The 18,596-nt window shown below is 37.9% G+C and overlaps 1 protein-coding gene across 2 annotated transcripts in view; it reads right to left on the reverse strand.

Moving 5' to 3' along the window:
- The window catches only part of LOC148082140 (cadherin-12-like), a 123,890-nt gene that overhangs the window by 67,073 nt on the left and 38,221 nt on the right, over positions 1-18,596 (reverse strand). For both annotated transcript variants that reach the window (XM_087789251.1, XM_087789252.1), the window contains exon 2: positions 13,111-13,465. In XM_087789251.1, the coding sequence (XP_087645377.1) occupies positions 13,111-13,353 (243 nt within the window). In that variant the 5' untranslated portion in view covers positions 13,354-13,465. The remainder of the gene's footprint in view (positions 1-13,110; positions 13,466-18,596) is intronic.

The raw sequence follows: 18,596 nt of genomic DNA on the forward strand, positions 1-18,596 counted from the left end.
CCCATGTATCAAATGTTGAAGCCTTCCTCTCTAAGATGCAGTAAGTCTCTCATCATGACCACTTTATAAAGTTCTCCCCGTCTGAAATCTCCATGGACAAGAGGTTACAAAAGCACAGCACATTATGATGTAATATTGGTCTCATCCCTCCAGCCAGCTGTAATCATGCCTTTTTTATACAATGGGTCCCTACGACGTGGCAACTACTGGGATTGATTATGCACGGTGACAAATCTACAGAGCAAATTGTTTTCAGTGGGTGGGGCTTAAGCATATTTTGTAAAATATTTTAGATATACACATTTATTATTTATATACAAACATATTTTGTAAATATTTAAATGAATAAAAACGTTTTTACAAACAGGCACGTACTGATGAGTACAATAGAGATCCAAGATCAATTTAAGACACACTTAAATCAACACATTAGTTTCCATTTAAATATTTTAAGTCAATTCACACATCGACCAATTTTTGGATCAATGTCCTAAATTATAAATGAACAAAAGGGCTGCCATCCTGGTCATAAGCTCTGCACCAACTCTCTTTTCAGCTCCAACTTAGCCACCACTGCAGCATTATTGGGACAAAGTAAGACTCAGTCTTGTCGATGCAGCAGAGTTGGCAGCAGACCACCTAAGCGCAATCTTGAAAAACACTTTTAAAAGATGTTAAAGCAATTATTGACATTGTGATCCACCAGCAAAGCCATTGAACATCCACTCTGTGATACTCCAACTTGCTCATCACACAGAAAACGCTAGAATACCAGGTCAAGTGAAGCACCATTGAGCCACAACACTCAGTGTAAAGTACTCTCCAAAGCATTGTGCGCATTTAAATTCTAATATTATAATGACCCATTTGCCAACAAGTGAACTCTCGAGCATTAAGGTAATAATCAGTTTGTGCTTATCAACAACTCTTACTGCGATCAAATAAACAATCAGCAAATCAGGAAAACTAGGTTTTTACATTAGTTTTTAATAAGATAAAAATGGGTTTGTTTTTTAATAAATTCCTCATGTTTAATCACTTCCAGTTCATCTGCTTCGGTTTCCAATGAGTTTCCAAGAATCCAAATCAATAAAAAATAAATTCATCATTCATTCATCGCCAAGTTTTATTTTGCTTGGAACTTTTATCAAACTGCTTTGTTTTTCCTGACATTTTGGATTTTACCCAAAAGCCTTGAATTTGACACATGTGATCCAAGGGATGGTTGGAGATAGAAATATGGATTGTCAGTCCCGAGGGGCTCTGTATGATGGTGAAGAAAGAGCTGAACTATAGGTCAAGTTATTTGGGAGTGACTCAGAGAAGAACATTATTATGAAGTAGAGCAAATAGAGTCTGTGAATTGTGAAGCCTGGTTAGAGAGCAGAGCACTATGATGTGGAACTAGGGCTGGGTATCAATAACAAATATATAATACTTGTGCAAATACCAATAATTTCCTTTCGATTATAGTTTCCGAAAAAAACAACTTTAAAAAATAAAAAAAAATCTCTCAAAATAACTTAACAAAAGAAAACATTATTTCAATAATAAGGTGCTCAAGCTCATGTTTAAAAAAAAACCCCAAAAAATTAAATGACGTGAGTGATAAAGGTGTTTTCATATATACTGTAGGGCTCACATTATTTTTAACCATAGACTCAATACTGACTTCATATAACATAGGTAGGTGTATTCGTAACACAATCTAAACTTTTAAAGTTTTTCTCTATGTTACACTTAGTCCCCTTTTTTGAAGTGGAACTGTATTTATGTTAGTTTGAAAATGTACAAATTAGAAAACATTGAGAGTTTTTAAATGGATATTATATTTATTCATTCATATTTAGATGTTCATATTTCCCTAAATATATTTCGTCATGGCAAACTTTGTTAACTATAAAGTTGATTTAAAATGTCAAACATTGATTCACAGCATGTTGTTTATTGAGCATTTGGGTGGTCTGTGAATTTTTAATTAGCTAAATGTGCTTGTAAACATGTCAGTAATGCTGGTCTATTAATCAAACACATCGGTGAGTTTTCCTGGTGAGCATCTGATAGTATCATCAACATGTAAACGCAAGTCATTATTTGAATACTGGTTGAATTAATTTGCTTTGATGGGGGGATAAATATGTTGGTGTCCAACGTCTCTAACAGCTTCCTGGAGCTTCATTGACAGCCACAATACCGTAATAACTCATCTGCCGTTTATCAACGCTACAAAACACTTGTATTGACCAAAGCGATTTAGCAATAATTAGTGATTGAATTGGACAATCTCTAGTGTTAATGGCCCTTTACGGGGGGAATTATTGGCAGTGAAAGATGGTGAAGCTCTGAGCCACGAACAGGATTTGCTGAACACATGGACCCTCATTAGCGATGCAGAAAACCTGCATATTGATTCATTTGAGGGAATCCAGTGGAACCAACCTTTTTTTGAAAACGCTGTAATTGGATTTCTGCTGGAAGGATTATACGGAGCCACTCACAAGAATTTATATTTGGACTCTTTGCTGCTAGCGAAAGCTGCACTGTTCCTCGAACAACCCGGAAAACCTTTCAAAGGCACTCTGGAATGAGCTTTGGACCTCATTAAATGCAATTAGGGAATCTGTTATGATTATTAAATTCCACATGTTTACATGTGTTTAGGCTATAATGTAGCTGCACTGCCAGGGATTATTGTAAATTACTGACAAAGCATTTATTTTCCTCACGTCAAGTCTGGCAAATTGAAGCATATGGTGGCACAGTGATTAGCACGGGTACCTCACAGCGAGACGGTAGCAGGTTTGCATCAAGCATTTACTTTGTATTTGCTCAGGCAAAAATTTAGAACATATTTATTCTGACGGATGAGGGCTTGAAAACTGTTCAAACACCGTGGCACGCTGAAACTCTGAGAGATAAAATGAGTGAATACATCATATATGTGACATAATGGATCATTCTTTCAGATGATATCCAGTGAGAGATCTTAAATCATCTAGGATTCAGAACAGATCTCTTGGTGGAGAAGAGTTTGAGTATCTTGAATAGTAAATGTAAATAGATCTATTACGACATCACACAAACGTATATTTCTCTCTCTTCAAGTTATGCACATTTATTTGTGTTTCGTGTCCTGATTTTCTCATCCTCAACATCTCATACTGAAGCCTCGACATTAGGAATTGTTCTGAAAAAACTTAAATAAGACGTTTGACTTTAACGTTTCATAGTAATGGGCAGATGAAGCTTCATGAAGCAGTTTCATGTTGTTTAGAGGTCAGTAGGTGGCGCCATCAGTTTAAAAATGATGTGGTGTTTTATTAGAACCGTTTGTATGTTCAAAACAAAGTGCAGAGACCGCCATCTAGTGGGATCTGACAATAAGGACACTGCTTCATGAAGATTCATCAGACCACTCACGTTTGATTTATACTTTGTTTGATAAAGGTATGTGAAAAATGATATTTCATTTTAAAGTCAAAAGGGTTTTGCAGCTCATAGTGACTTCCCCACTGGTGGAAACATGTCAGAATTGCTCTGTGATCTAAGGGATTGAAAAAGAAACGGAGAGGAATAATTCAACAGCAACAGAAATGTCGCTTTCATTTACAGTTGATCCGCACCACAAGACGAAAGTCTGGGGCGAGACAACTCATTGTATCTTGGCTCGATATGTGCAGTTAAACCTGTGAAACCTTGTATGACCCTGGTAGGTCTTTTTGACAGTTATTTGTCACGTTTGGGGTTCATATCCGTACTCTTGATACTGAGGCGTAATATCTTATGTTCAAAATTTCAAAAATGGTGTCACTTTTTTATTTGTAGTAAGATATTTATATATTTTATACATTACGTGATTTCAGGACAAATCTAAAAAACGTTACAAAAAATAGTCACAAATTGAATACAATTCACCTATGAATACTGACAATCACACACACCTTTTTGAAGGCTTTTATACCACAAAGTTTACAGCCACAAGTTGGGTTCACTCAACTGAGATAATATAGCTGGAGCAGAGAGCGCCACTGGACTGTAACCACACACCGAATCTGTCAATCTATAGCATCGCCACACACACACAGGCTGGGTATTTACGGTATACTCTGCTGTGTGTGTGTGCATTGCATTTTCCCATCATTCCATCCCTATTACCTGACTGAGGCATGACACAACACAGATAGTGAGTCCAGAGCTGTCATCAGCAAAGAAAATGACATGCCAGCCAATATCGATCAGTTATAATAACCTTGCAGCGTTTGACACCATGTTCCGTTCTTATCAGCTGCTCAGACTCTGACAACCGGCCCAGCGCTCGACACAAAAACCAGCAACCAGCAGCAAAGATGTGATGTGATGTGGGTTTGACAATACAGCGGTGCAGCGAGTTAGCATGCTGCCAGTCTGTCAGCAGGCCGCATGGGTGGTGGGAAGGCAGTTGAACGCTTGTCTGATTAAGTAATGAATCAACGGATGGAAATAATATTCAAGACAGCAGCTGATGAGAGATGAATACAAATCACAGATGAGACCAAGTTACTCTGGTTTTAAACTTTAGGGTCAACTGCAGCAATCCAGCATTTATCACGGATCTAATGAAATAAATTAATTTTAGTAGAAAGAATTCTTCAAAAATGTGATTTAAAACTTCTAACATTAGACCAGTACTCATTTGTGCTCTCATTTTTGTTGGGCGGTCTCTTGGCGATGATTCTTACAGAAAATTGCGCAATTTGCCAGGAAATTGGCCTATTTCAATTCACGTCATAGAAACAGACGTTCGACCTCTTTACGTGACAGACCCTACCAAGGGAGGAAAGCTGTTTGGCAAATATATGTACTCCTGATTCCAGGTCATAGTGACCCAGCTAGATGTTCAGATGGGTGTGTTAGATGTGTCAGTTATGATATAAGCTTGATCGAAAACATAGTTTGGATAGTGTTGCTCGAATGTATGATTTGTGGAAAACGCAGGATCTAAACGTGTGTGGAACACTTGAAATGAAAACCATATGTCGGTATAAAAGCTGCATTTTATCAGATTTATGGCATCACAGTCAGGCCAGTGATATTCAGGAGGCAGTAACAATAGAAACGGCCACGGCTCTATAAAATTGCAAGAATGTGTGAGAGGGAGTTTGACCACTGATGGTAGAGTCTTCTACAAGATAAGATAAGCACCACTCAGTTAGGAGAAATAAACGCCTTGTAATCCAATTGTGAGGTTTGTTATTCTCACCTCCTGCGGCCCTCCTGGTATTAATTGGTTATTTGCTTGGTTAATGATGTCTCAGCATGAAGACTGTGTTGCTGACAAATGTGCACGTAGCTGCTGTCACGGTAAATGGATAATTATTATCTCCATCTATGGCAATGTTGTCTCTGTAAACATGTCAACACACCATACAAACAATCCCAGAGAATTCATTACCAACTATTATTAAATCACCATTATTGACCGCTAACTATTACAATATATTCATAATAATAAACATATAAATGTATATAAGAAGCACATCTTGTTGAAAAAATGACGCGAGTGACTATAAGGTGTTCCTATTCCCTGCCATTCAAGTTTGAGTGTTGGTCTGAGAAACCCTTGTAGTCACACATGGACAAAGTCACACTTCCAAAGGCAGCGTTTCCACTGCAGGTCCTAATGTTCTATTGTGATTTATTTATCTAGTCCAATTATTTCTTTGGCTTTTCCAATTCTGTCTTTAAATGTGGCCAGTCTATGGATTGTTGTGAGAACAGCTCACACTCCTGAAGTGTCCTACACGCGCAGGTTATCTTTGATGACATCACACAACAATGTTGTTTTACGGACGCAAAATTGCAATGCCAACAGGTAACGTATGCTAAATTTATGCTAAAACAAAAGGGGAAAGGGCTTTTTACTTGGTTTCGTAACCAATTCTCTTTACTTTATGGCTCAGTCCTGACATTTCTCTCAAGTGCTATTGAAAAGAGATCTATTACGATGAAGATAAATTCAGACTCAAGCCTAAAGTTACCCAAATTCTGATTTTCTTTTATCCCCATGTGACCCGTATCCGATCATTTAATGAAAGTCTGAATGACACAGATGCAATTTTTTAGTTATAGTTACAGTATAGTTACCCCAAATTAAATTTCACTCATTTTCACTCACTTTCATGTGGACTAATGGTTGGTATTAATTTTAGAGTAATCCATTCCTTTTTGAAGCTATAGGCAAAAATTAATGTTCATTTCAATTAAAACGAAAAGGGGTCAGTGATCGTCGTCTAAAACGACACCTTTAAAAACATCCAAAGACCTTGATGCTGGTCGTGTACACTACCGAGTTTAGACAGTAGCCTGGAAGCGCTCCCTATATTGTCTTTCCTGTCTGTGTAGAATGTTGGCCTTTAAGCGTCTGCTACAAACAAGCTCAAAATATAGACTTGTGTAATTTTTCCTGGAACAATTCCTGTAGTCAAAGTGTTAACAAGGGGGACATTACAAACGAGCACCATGGAGGCATTTGGATTTGAATTTTGGGTAAATTATCCCTCTAATGTTGCCTCCACTCCAGAGACTGATAAATAAAATATAAAATCAACACCAATTCAAATTTTCTTTTTTAAAACAAAGCTTATATACGAGCTGAGAACCTGTTTCCCCCTCAGTTGAAATAATTGCATTATTTTTACTAGCCACATGTGTACAATCAATACGGAGTAAATTGCTGATCTCAAATTACATTGCATGCTTTAAACAGCATTACTGGCCCAGATTGAATTCATTAATTTTCTTTCTTTAGAATGATATTCTCCCTAAAGAGGTGAACTGCGTATACGGCATATTTTCACATGATTACCATAGAAAAGGTAAAATGTTGCTTTGCATGCAATCATCAAATGAAACACACAGCAGACGTCGTATAAAGATTAATAATACTGTTTTGTTGTGATTTTTCTCTGTCCGTGGCGCCCCTGGAAGGACAAATATTCGCTCCAGCCCGGTGTGACGGGATGTAAATGAGATGTAAGAGGGGACGTGGGTTATCTGTGTTTACACGTTATGAATAATAATTTCATTGAAAACAAGAGGAGATGAATCCTTGTAGACTCGTAGGTTCTTATCTGGACACTTTGCAGATGATTTCCATGGTGCATCCTTTCCAGGGTTTTAAATTTGACAGTTCAGGTTTTTTATTTTATTTTTCCGTTTGTTTTTTGAGTAATCTTCTTTGGACCCAGCAACTCACCTTTTTTTTTATGTTGCTCATTAATCCAGCTAATACATCAGTGTGCCAATAACAGAACAGCTGCTTTTCTCTGTTAACAGTTTGACCCAATGTTCAACAATGTTCACATTTATCTCACCCAGATAACCTTTTCCAGATGGAATTAAATTCTAAATTACAATGTAGTTTATTGTCACGCCGCTGTGGAGAGGATATCAATGGACGGGTGGATCCTCAACCGAGTATATGTTCCTGGTCAGGGTATTCAATTCCAGAAGAACCCAAAGAAAGAGAAAGCCTATCCCATCTGCAAACTGGTAAATTAATATAAGACAACCATCTAACTAGAGGTTACCTTCTGCCTGATAAATTACAGTTTTGACATGTCTTATTATAAAAGACATCTTGCATAAATAAAAATGTGTCAAATAAAAGCCTACAGTACATATTATTTGCATGCAATTTTCAACAGGACATTGTCAAACATTTCAGACAAAGAGAAGGCATGGCCCTGATCTGGTGACGTAAGCTGACACATAAGTAGAAGCTGTCCATTTAAGAAACCCTAGCCACGATCAGTAAGCTCTGCTGGGGCACACAGCGGAGAAAGACATTGCTTACGTCTGTGCATCTGATATCTGCGGACATCCAACATCTAACTAACTTCTGCCAGGCATCAAGTGCAGGGATACAAGTCTTTCTTTTTACGTTGTGCACTCTTTTTACCGTGTTGTGGACTTCTTCACATGCATTTAATGTAAACAGAAGCCAGGTGTTTAGATAAACCCACCCACTGTTACAAGCAAACCTTAGATCTTGTACTAGCATACAGTCCTACAAGTAAAAGAGTAATTGTCTCTCATCAGAACTCGGTTTTATCTGACCATCAATTCATAACTTTTTATCATAGCTGATCTAGATAGATATATAACTTTATTGACCCCTGCAGGAGTTATTATTTTGTCAAGCAGCAATACCACAGCATTCATACAAACACCCATAAATAAATAGAGCTAGCACTAAAGAGCAGAAGCACTCCAATGTCTTAAAGAGTCATAGTTTTAAGGAAGGATTTCTCTAAGTACAAATCCTTACAAGTCTCAGTGCAACTAGGACCTCATGCAGGTTGTGGTATACTCATGAAAATACATAGAACCGAGCATGATTCACACTTGGCCTCAATTCTACTTGTTGGCAGAAATTTGTCTTCTGTTATTTTCTCCTACAAATCCACAGCATATCTTTTAGATCATATTCCCCCGGGGCTGATTAAAGAAGGGTTCACCTTACTCAGCACATCCGTACTTGACATTGTCGACTCAATTACATCATGCTCACAGACTTTTAAAGTTGCTGTAATTAAACTCCTGCTAAAAAAGCCCACTCTTGATCAAGGGATCTAACAAACTAATGGTCTATCCACCCAAATGTAATTTTACAGAGAAGCCCGATGAAAGTAATCAGCTAACACAAGTACTGCCTGTAATACAGGTATCATGTCTTTGAAAACTAATTTGACTGTACTCAGTAAATCAAAGGTTCTACTAGTTGGTCATCATCTCAGACAATCCTTAACTCATGATCTACTTTTTCAAATAATCTTGGTGTTTGTTCTTTAACACACACATAAAACAAATTTAACAGATTGCCTACTTCTACCTTCGTAAAGTTTCAAAAATCAGGTATTTCCTTCCTTTGGATGCTGCTGAGAAGCTAAGCCATGCTTTTGTTACCTCTGGGCTGGAACTCTCTTTTGTCAGGATGTTCTAAGAAATCTCTCAGAACTCTTCAGCTCATTCAGAACAGCTTGTGTCCTGACTAAGAGGTGCGATCACATTTCTCCTGTGCTGTCCTCTTTACATTGGCTTCCAGTAAGACTTTTATCATAAAAAAAATAAAATCTTATCTAAATCTACAAAGCTTTACATGGTCTAGTCCCATCTCACATCACTGATCTAATCCAAACTTATCAGCCGTTTAGGACCTTACATTCTTAAACACAGCTCTGTGAGATATACCACAAATCTTTAAATATAGATACGGAACAAAGGCCTTCAGTTATCAATCAACCTCTCTGTATTTAAGAGTCATCTTAAAACTTTACTTTCTGATATACGGTAGGTAGTAGGTTTTAGGGAACTAAGCTTTCTCTATGTGTATTCTAATTTCTCTCCAGAAGCCCTAGGGCTCTATCTCTTCTAGAGTACCCCTGTAGCTACTGCTGGATCAAGAATTTCCTCCACGATGTTGTCTCTATTTTCACACTGACATTACCACATGTAATGCTTGACCCTTTTAATACTGCTGAGCTGCACGCCATAATTGCCCGTTTGCCATTTTTTTAAAATTAAATTGAATTTAAAATGAATATCGCATCAAATTATGAAATGGGCACAACGTCAAAGACCAAGCCCTTAAGGTATACAGTAAAACTAAAAGTCAATTGTACTAATGGGGACGGTTGTGGTCGCACAAGGACACCTTCTGTTCCATTGTAGCGTTTATTCGTAAAGCAGAACTTTGTCTTTCAAAAACACGCCTATTTGATTATACGCCTATGATGTTAGAACTGGAGGGGTCCACAGTCTCTAAGTCTCCAGGAAATTATCTTCTCAGCTTTTATCCGGCGACAATACTTTTCCCAGCAAACGCCCTGAAGATTGTCGCGACAAAGGTTTGCAGTGCTTATATACAAATGTTTTTCATACTGCACAGAGGTAGTCATTTATTTTGGGGCAGTGCATCGGTCCAGGGATTAAGTCAGACGCCTCAGCTCCCAATGTCAGCATTTGTCCTCGGAGACTTCCCCAAACAACGTGGCTTGTCAGGGCTGATTGCGGCAGCACTGGGGCAGATAAGTCAGTCTTACTATTATCCTATAGCAAGCAAAGAGCTCCTGGTTCAGCTTCTAACTCCGTAGAGTGTACTCAAGACATGCCATAAGCCACAGCTTAGAAAAAATGTATTCTGAGGTTTCGAGTCTCTGTTAGCTGCTCTTTTTTATTGATTCAGGCACTGCAGTGTGAATAACAGATGTCCTGACAGCTCAACAAGAAGTGTTATTCAAACTTATTTTACACTGGCCGATTATTTTACGTGTTTGTTACGATCAAATATGTGGGTGAAGGGCCATTCAAACAACAACACTTATCCATGTGCATTGTGCCTAGAAATTAATTGAATAAAGTTGAATTTATTGAATCCAATACATCTGACTCACTGAGGAAACTTGATCCACCTGTTAACGTGCCTGGCTTGTTAACTTGTTTATATTTACATCTGGTAATTAATAGCCGACTTTGAAACCAAATCCCACACATCTGACAAAAGCTACTGCAATTACTGACTTATAATTATAATAAAACAACTCATTGGTGGCCGGTTAAGTGCTAATTAAAAACAAAGAGCCACATCAAAATCATATCAATGAATCCAACACTTCTGACTTGAATGTATAATTTACCCCTAACATGAACATTTATCTGGTAAAATACTAGTCAAGATATAAAATAACCATCTATTATTTGTGGCTTGTTGTCATTTTCAACTTTTATTTTTATTTTTTTATTGGCTTTTCACTTCCTGTTCACTCTTTTCCTATATTCCTGTGTCTACTAACGGTTGGACCTCATCAGCAATCGGGAACCCTCCCTTACTTTACCCTCCTGAGTCCAGACCTATGTAGCGGATGAAAGATTCTCCTGCACTTGTATAGTTATCGTCTCTTCTCACTGTTGGATATACCTGATGGACCTTTTTGAACCTTGCTTTTTTCATGTTGTGCCTGAGTGCTTCAGTTTGTGATGGTTTATCTGCCAGTGTTTTGACCTGTGTTTTCTTTTCCATTTTCCAGGTTCTCTATTTCTTCTCCTCTCTCTTCTCTCCCTGTTTATTTCCCTGGGTCCGTGGATACATTTGGTTTTTGAACTCATAGATATATTGGCCTCTGGTTTTGTTTGTTTGGAATATTGTGTGCTGGTTACAATCACCTGCACTTGTGTTTCCACCATTTAGATTGTAACATTACAAATGTGAATCTCAGTAACGAAATAAAATTGATAGCTTAATCTAATCTTAAAAAGACTAGGTTATATTAATAAATGTCACAATTATAAACTGTTTTTTTAACTTCTTTATCCGTCCATTATTCTGTAAAGATGCCACAAAAGTTACAAAGAGGATATTTGATGTCATGATTTTGTTGCTATCCTCGCTCATCCCTCTAAACCTTTATGTGAATATCTAACCTCTCTACTGACACCTCTATCTGCTACGTAGATGATACAAAGTCTCTCCACAAATAAGTAAAATGGATCGTCTTAGAACAGGCCTGTATTCAGGTCAGTGTTTTAACGATGATATAGGATGCGATGTTAATGGTTAAGAAAAATGAATCATTAACTTTGAAAACCTGTCAAATGTCCACAGTAATGGGGCTTTTACTCATGAAGAGATAATGTGACTGCAGATGCCCACAACAAAGCTGGGCGAAAAATAGATTTTCCCCTTCAAGAGAGAAGCCTTCAAATGAAACTATGGGATAAAACCGTCCCACACAAGATTTAGGATCATCCGTTTGACTAGTTTTGCAAGAGTTTTGTGCACCTCCTCTGAGCGTCAGAGCAAAAACAGGGACTACATCAGACTAGAAGCTTTGACAATAAAATCCAAATTAAAGATCACGTTTGATATACTGCCGTTTTTCATATTATGTTTACCAAATTAGGTCTGTTGTTAATATCTTACTTTAATAGGTTTTTTGATTCCCCAGCTTTTTTTACATGGTGAATTGAATCTAAATTACGACGTAAATCCAATGCTAAATTAGTTCCGAGCATTTTTGTTTTCCCTAATGGTGCTCAGATTGCACACAGTCTCAACAACAATCAGTTTTAATGTTGTCACAAAGTGTTTGTGTGTGCTTTTCAAAGTGCATTATCCATTTAATTTTCTCATGTCTTTAAATGTAAAGTTAAATCTACTGACGGTCTGATGAAGCTTCATGAAGCAGTGTCATTATTTTCAGAGTCCACTAGATGGCTGTCTCTGCACTAGTTTCCTTTGTTTTGAACAACTATTCTTAAAAATCATCACATCGTTTTTGAACTGATGCCGCCTACTACTGACCTCTAAACATAATGAGACGGCTTCATGACGCTCCATCTCCTTTTTTTTTATCCTTTCACCTCCCAGTAACAACAAAATATCGTTCAAATTGACTTTAGTCCAACTTGAGGTTTCAGCCTGTCGCAAATGCTTGCTCATTGTGATTTTCTGGGTCCTGTTTTTCTCTTCTCATACTGTTCTTGATATTGCAATATTATTTTTAATGGTGGGTTTGTTTCTTGTCTTGGAATTCATGCTAATGAGTCTTCAGTGAGGTCGCTCTCCGACCAATCAGTGACAAGCATGCAGTCGACTTCACATTTTTAGGCTTTACAAACAAATAGTAGTGATCAGCCCATCATGAAGCTTCATGAAGCAGTGTCATTTTGGTAAGAGATCAGTAGGTGGCGCCATCCGTTTAAAATTGATATGATGTTTCATTAGAACACACAAGACAAAGCAAAATAGTGCAGAGACTGCCATCTAGTTGCTTTGAAAATATTGACACTGCTTCATGAAGCTTCATCAGACCATCACTAACAAATAGCGTCGGCTAAACCAAGCAGGTGAAAATGCAACACAAACCTGATAGAGTTGAGTGGTGGGCCTGATCTACTATCTGCAGAAGTACTTGCTTAAAATGATTTGATTGTTGGAATATAGTTTAAATCAACCCTTCTTAACTTGAGATACAGAATGCGGGTTGAGGTGTGAGCAAATATCTTTTGTCACTTGCTCTCGGCTGATTTATTGCTTCCGCCAAACCATAAACAAGAAAAAAGGCCACTTACTTTCCCAACGTACTGCGGGTCCGATCCCATGTACTCCTCCAGCACAAAGAACTGGTTCCAGACCCAGCCCCTCTTGACCCGCTGAAATCCAACAGCCGCATTCCTCAGTGAGCCCGGGGACACCCGGTGGCCCCTTAGTGTCCGACCTTGTCCCAGTGGCGATGAAGGTGGATGGAGAGAATGAACAGAGCCGTTGTGGATGAGAACCCAAAGGAACAGGAGCAGGCAGTTCCCTGTTTGCATTGGCAGTCTGTGAGGTTGAAGTCCCCAATTTAAAGACCTGTGACGAGATGTGAGCCACGTTGGATGGACTTGGGGTGGTGGCGAAAGGACCAAGGGAGGCTAGGGACTGCGCCTGGTGAGTGAAGCCATAAAGAAAAATTAGAAAGAACACAGACACAAGCAAACATTGATACAAAACCTTGACATTATTTTTTGTTTTTAAAAATGTATGCTAAATAATTTAAATAAAACATTCATTATTTTTCACTCATGTATTGGGGACATGCCTGCTGTGTATCTCTCAACTTATTGTTGGGTTGAGGTTTTGATCTTTAACTCGGTCAGATTTTTAAAAATGTCCAAATTAAAAGGGAAATTTCAATTACTGTGTTTAAATACATCTCTTTTTGACCTCAGTGCTGCACCGTTGACCCTGTTATCCCCAGAATTTGTCTACAAAGACTAGAAAACCAAATGGGTATGAGTGGAACTACTTTATACTAGTATACATTTTGCTTGACACTTTATGTACGTGTCAATCACCTCTCATCGACATACACTAAAGTCGGCTATGGTGTTCTACAAGGTCCTGTTCTTGGTCCAATTCTATTCCCAAACTATATACTTCCACTAGGTTACTTGATCAGAAAACACTCAAAACGTTCAGTTATGCTGATGACACTCAACTATATTTGTTAATGGAGCCAGATTAAAGTAATCAGTTTACATAACTACATCCTGTATTGTAGATTAGGTGACCCAACATTTCATTTTAGTCAACTCAGACAAAAATGATACTAGTTGATCCACAACATCTGTAACTCATGATGAAGCCTCTAGATTATTAGATAGATAGATTTGCTGTTTCTAGCACCATAAATCTCTGTGTTTGCTTTGATCAAGATCTTTGGTCATCATTTAACGTGCACATAAAACAAATATAGACCGCCTTCTTTCACCTTCACTTTAAACCTTCATAAGATCAGACATTTTCTATCATTAGACACTGCTGGGAAGCTCATCCTTGCTAGTGTAGGTTGGACTACTGTAACTCTTTCGTCAGGATTCTCAAAAATATATTTCCCAATCTTTAGCTCACTCAGAACAGCTTGTGTTTTCTGATTAAGATTAAGAGATGTTGTATTGAGTACAATATAGAATACATATATATTCAGTATATTTTCAATAATTTTCACAACTTGACATGGTCTAGCACCAAGTACATCCCAGATCGAATCCAAACATATCATCCTTTCAGGATGCTGCGCTGCACAAACTCAGATACAGTATATAAGTTACTGAATATCACAAATCTCCAAAAGTAAATTTGGAGCCAGGGTCACTGGTTTTCAGGCCTCTCTGTGACTTTCATCACAAACACTTCAGAAAGGAAAGATGTTCCTAAAAGAAAACGTGTTCTACACAGTACATGGCTAAAAGGGAGTACATGCTGATGAGTATAGAGGCTTCAAATTAAAGTAATGTATTCATAACAACGTCTGAATACATTAAAAATTATATATAGAATTGGGTTGAATTATTCAACATTTCCTTCATAGTTGATACAACGTTACTACCATCAGTTGTCGAGCAATGTAATACAATGTCAGTTCATACATCAACATGATAAGTGCAGGATGTTAAAGTGAACGCACACATACACACACATGTATAGAGTTTTCACTTTATCTTCCCTCATTCATCGCACAACAGAGTTGACAAGCAGCAGTCAGAAGATATCTCTTTGCTGGAGGCAGCAACTCACTTGACAGACATGCAACCATCCACTCATATTAAAATCATATTAAAAATGTATAACCGGTTGTGTAAACATGCTTCTTGATCTACTTGGGATTATTTTTGTTTGGTTTTTGAGTCCAGCTGGATACTTAAAATGACTTCATCAGCTGAGCGGGCACATGAAAAGATGTGCTGCTCGGATTCATCTTTCCATCTCATCCTTCATTCGTAAACGAGACACCATAATACTATTTATGAAACCATTTCATCTCTAAACTGAATAATGTTTTGTTTGTTTTTTACAGAGAAACATGAATTAAAGCTTTGAGGAATTAGTTGATTGGAATCACACCACTACACAGCTAGAAATTGTGAATGGAAGGATTGGCTTGATGCATCATTAGCATCACATTATCTTCAAATTGCTGCTGCCATGCCTCCATACTTGTGTACTCAATGACTTTACAACCCTAGTTCTACTAGGGTAAATGTACCTAGACTGTATGTTTAAGCACAAATGTCGAATAAAGAACCTTGAACAAAGAAGGTAATATAATTAATAAATTGTTTGCCTATAGTTAATAAAATAGCATTTGCATTTCCACAGCACTGAACGACTTTGAAAAGATGTGTACACAAGTGTCACTGCTCACTTCTACCAGATGCTCCACCAGCTGGAGGATGACGGCCTGTTGGATCCGTCTAGTAGACTTCATCTCTTCTGCACCCGCTATGTTCTTATTTCACGCCTGCAAGTCCTGTTTGATAACTGATTGGGATTCAACCAAGATGCTGTAGAATAGGGTGTACATGTAGCAGACACCCACTATCCATTGATTCATCTCACTTAATCGCAAATTACTTACAACCAATTTTTTTCTTGGTTGCTATTCAGTACATGCACACTTGTTCTTAAAATAAACACAATACCCCAGTTTACCCTTTTGTTGTGTATATCAAAAAACTAAAAGTTCCAAAATGTTCTTATTTATCACAATCAAAAGTGCCATATTTTGATCATGTGCATGTTGGGAAAGAAAAGGTGCAACACATTGTGCATGTGGGTGTCTTGTTTTTTGTTGTTTTTTCCCACAGTGACTGAGCACAGCGTATTCGGGCATTTTTAAACCTTCAAAATATAGTCATATTTTTTTTTTTTGTATTATTATAAAATTTCAAGATTCTCTAACTACAAGATATTGATTCTCTTGTCTTGACATGTCTTTAATTACAAGTGTGCCTTGTGGTTAATGGTTAAATATATGTAGTGTGTGTTTAATGTAACAGATTTAAAAATTTGTGTTTAGTAACTTGTACTGGTACAAAAGTATAGTTGTTTATTTATTCTTCAATTACGTGGTGTATCGGTAGTTATTATGTATTTACGCGTATGCACAACAATAGCATGGGTACATGTCAAATGTAACTGGTATGTCCTCTTTTAATTATTGTTGCAACCAATTCCAAAGACATCCCCAACCACAGAAAATTCCATTTATATATACAAATATGTACTGGCTAATAAAGCTGCTCCTGATCTTCATTGATTGGAACTTAAGCACCTATTTTACCCTCATAGAAGCATAACCTATGTTTCGCAGAACGTCATCAGGTTCACTGTGAATCAGAATGAATCACTCATGACCTTTATTCATGACAACAGACGCACACAATGAGCCTGCGTCTGATTATTTGGCAGGCCATCTGTGTTGCTGCCCCCATTTTTATTACAGAACACCCACCCACGCTCTTGACCTCCCGCTTGTGCCTCGAAGGGTTAGATTTATATTAAAGTTTTCTTCAGACGGAGCAGAGGCAAAACACAATATCTTCACAGTGTCTTGACTGAGTGGCGATGCGCTGCGTCCACTCATCAGCAGAAGTGCACGTTTGAGTGTCAGGGAGGAGAGCCGCAGGTCGAAGATGTCGTACTGATCGTTAAGGTGACAGAAAGGCAATGTAGCAATTTTGTTCCAGGGAGAGTTCTAGGGTGTCGAGTGCTGTGTTGTTGACTCAACAATGCAACGAATATGATTTTCTTAACAATGGTCTGTTCTGCTGCCTAAGATTATATCGGACAAAATATAAAACACTGATCTTCGAAAATGAAATCAATGGATAGTATTGACTTTTTGTATACGGCAGCAATTAAAACATCACATGAATCACGCGCTCCTTTAACTCCTTCCAGAGACAAACAATCAATCCACTTTGTGTCTTTTTAATCCTAAAAACACTGAAGTCTAAAAATTGTAACCCTCAAATATATGCTCAAACCTCATATCAGCTATTAAGAAGCAGGATATGACTGAGTTACTTAAGAGGCTGTGACCGTCCAACCAAAGGAAAAAACAACAACTTTAGCTTTAACCAGAAAACTGCAATATATACGAGATCATTCTTCCCGAGATATACAGACTATTCCATCTCTGTCAGCAGATCCCGTAGTAAAAAAGTGGAGACGTTATTTTTAGGAAACGAACCTGTTTCCATTTTTAGCGTGCAAATCATTTCTTTATTGTTGCTCCGCTGTGGACCCTGAAGCAACGCAGTTTGCTGTGGCTGGTAGTTGGAGACTGGCACTTTCTAATATTAACGCTTTTGCCTTCATGACAAGAGCTGAGTCAAATCGCAGACTCTCATGAGTTTCATCATATTAGACGCAATAAACATAGAGAGGAGATGTCATTTAAATATCAGTATTGTTCTTCTCTTCTGTGCCAATCCTTAGGGCTGTGTAAAATACGTGTTGTTGTGTTGCTCGGCAAGACATTTATCACGTATGACGGTGAGATGGTGCACACCCCAGCGTGTGAAGGTGTAAATGGGTGAACGGGTGACTTAGCGTGAACAAGCTTTGCGTGCAGGAATAAGCAAAGAAAGTGCTATATAAGTAGGAACTATTTTCCATTTAAATCGAAATCCAGCAACTGGGATAAAACAATGAATTCTACAGGTCTTCCCTTCCCCCCAGCTCATTTAACAAGCACTTGTATCATTTAGCATTGCAAATCCCACGGTGAAAATATTACCTTGAATGTAATCCAGAGATGATTAAAAATGAATTAAACTCTGGTCCCACTGAAAGCCCCTTGGTTTAAGTTGCTGAACTTTTACCCCCCTCAAGCACAGCTGTAGAGACAAGACTGGCCTGAGGCGTTAAAGCAGATCTGAATCCCAACCGCCAGCTCCATCACTGATGCAAGCGCTGTGGCTGCAGTCAAGAGGATGAGAAATATGGCCGGAGGACGCGCAAATTAATAAAGAAAAGACCCATGCATTAGACGAACAACGGGAAACATTATAGCAAGAACAAACACACGCTCATAATTTATTGTAGTTCCACACACACAAAAAAAAAATCACTTTCACAAATATCTGTATGTAAATGAAACACTGACTAGTATTAACCAAACACGCTAATATCATATATCCAAACAATACTGCACACAAACACAGAACGCTCTTGACTATATGCAACAGTAAATAACACACTTACCCTCATTCACATAGACACCACCTGT

The sequence above is a fragment of the Callionymus lyra genome, chromosome 4, assembly GCF_982586985.1.
Source record: "Callionymus lyra chromosome 4, fCalLyr1.hap1.1, whole genome shotgun sequence".
In the NCBI taxonomy this organism is placed as follows: Eukaryota; Metazoa; Chordata; class Actinopteri; order Syngnathiformes; family Callionymidae; genus Callionymus; species Callionymus lyra.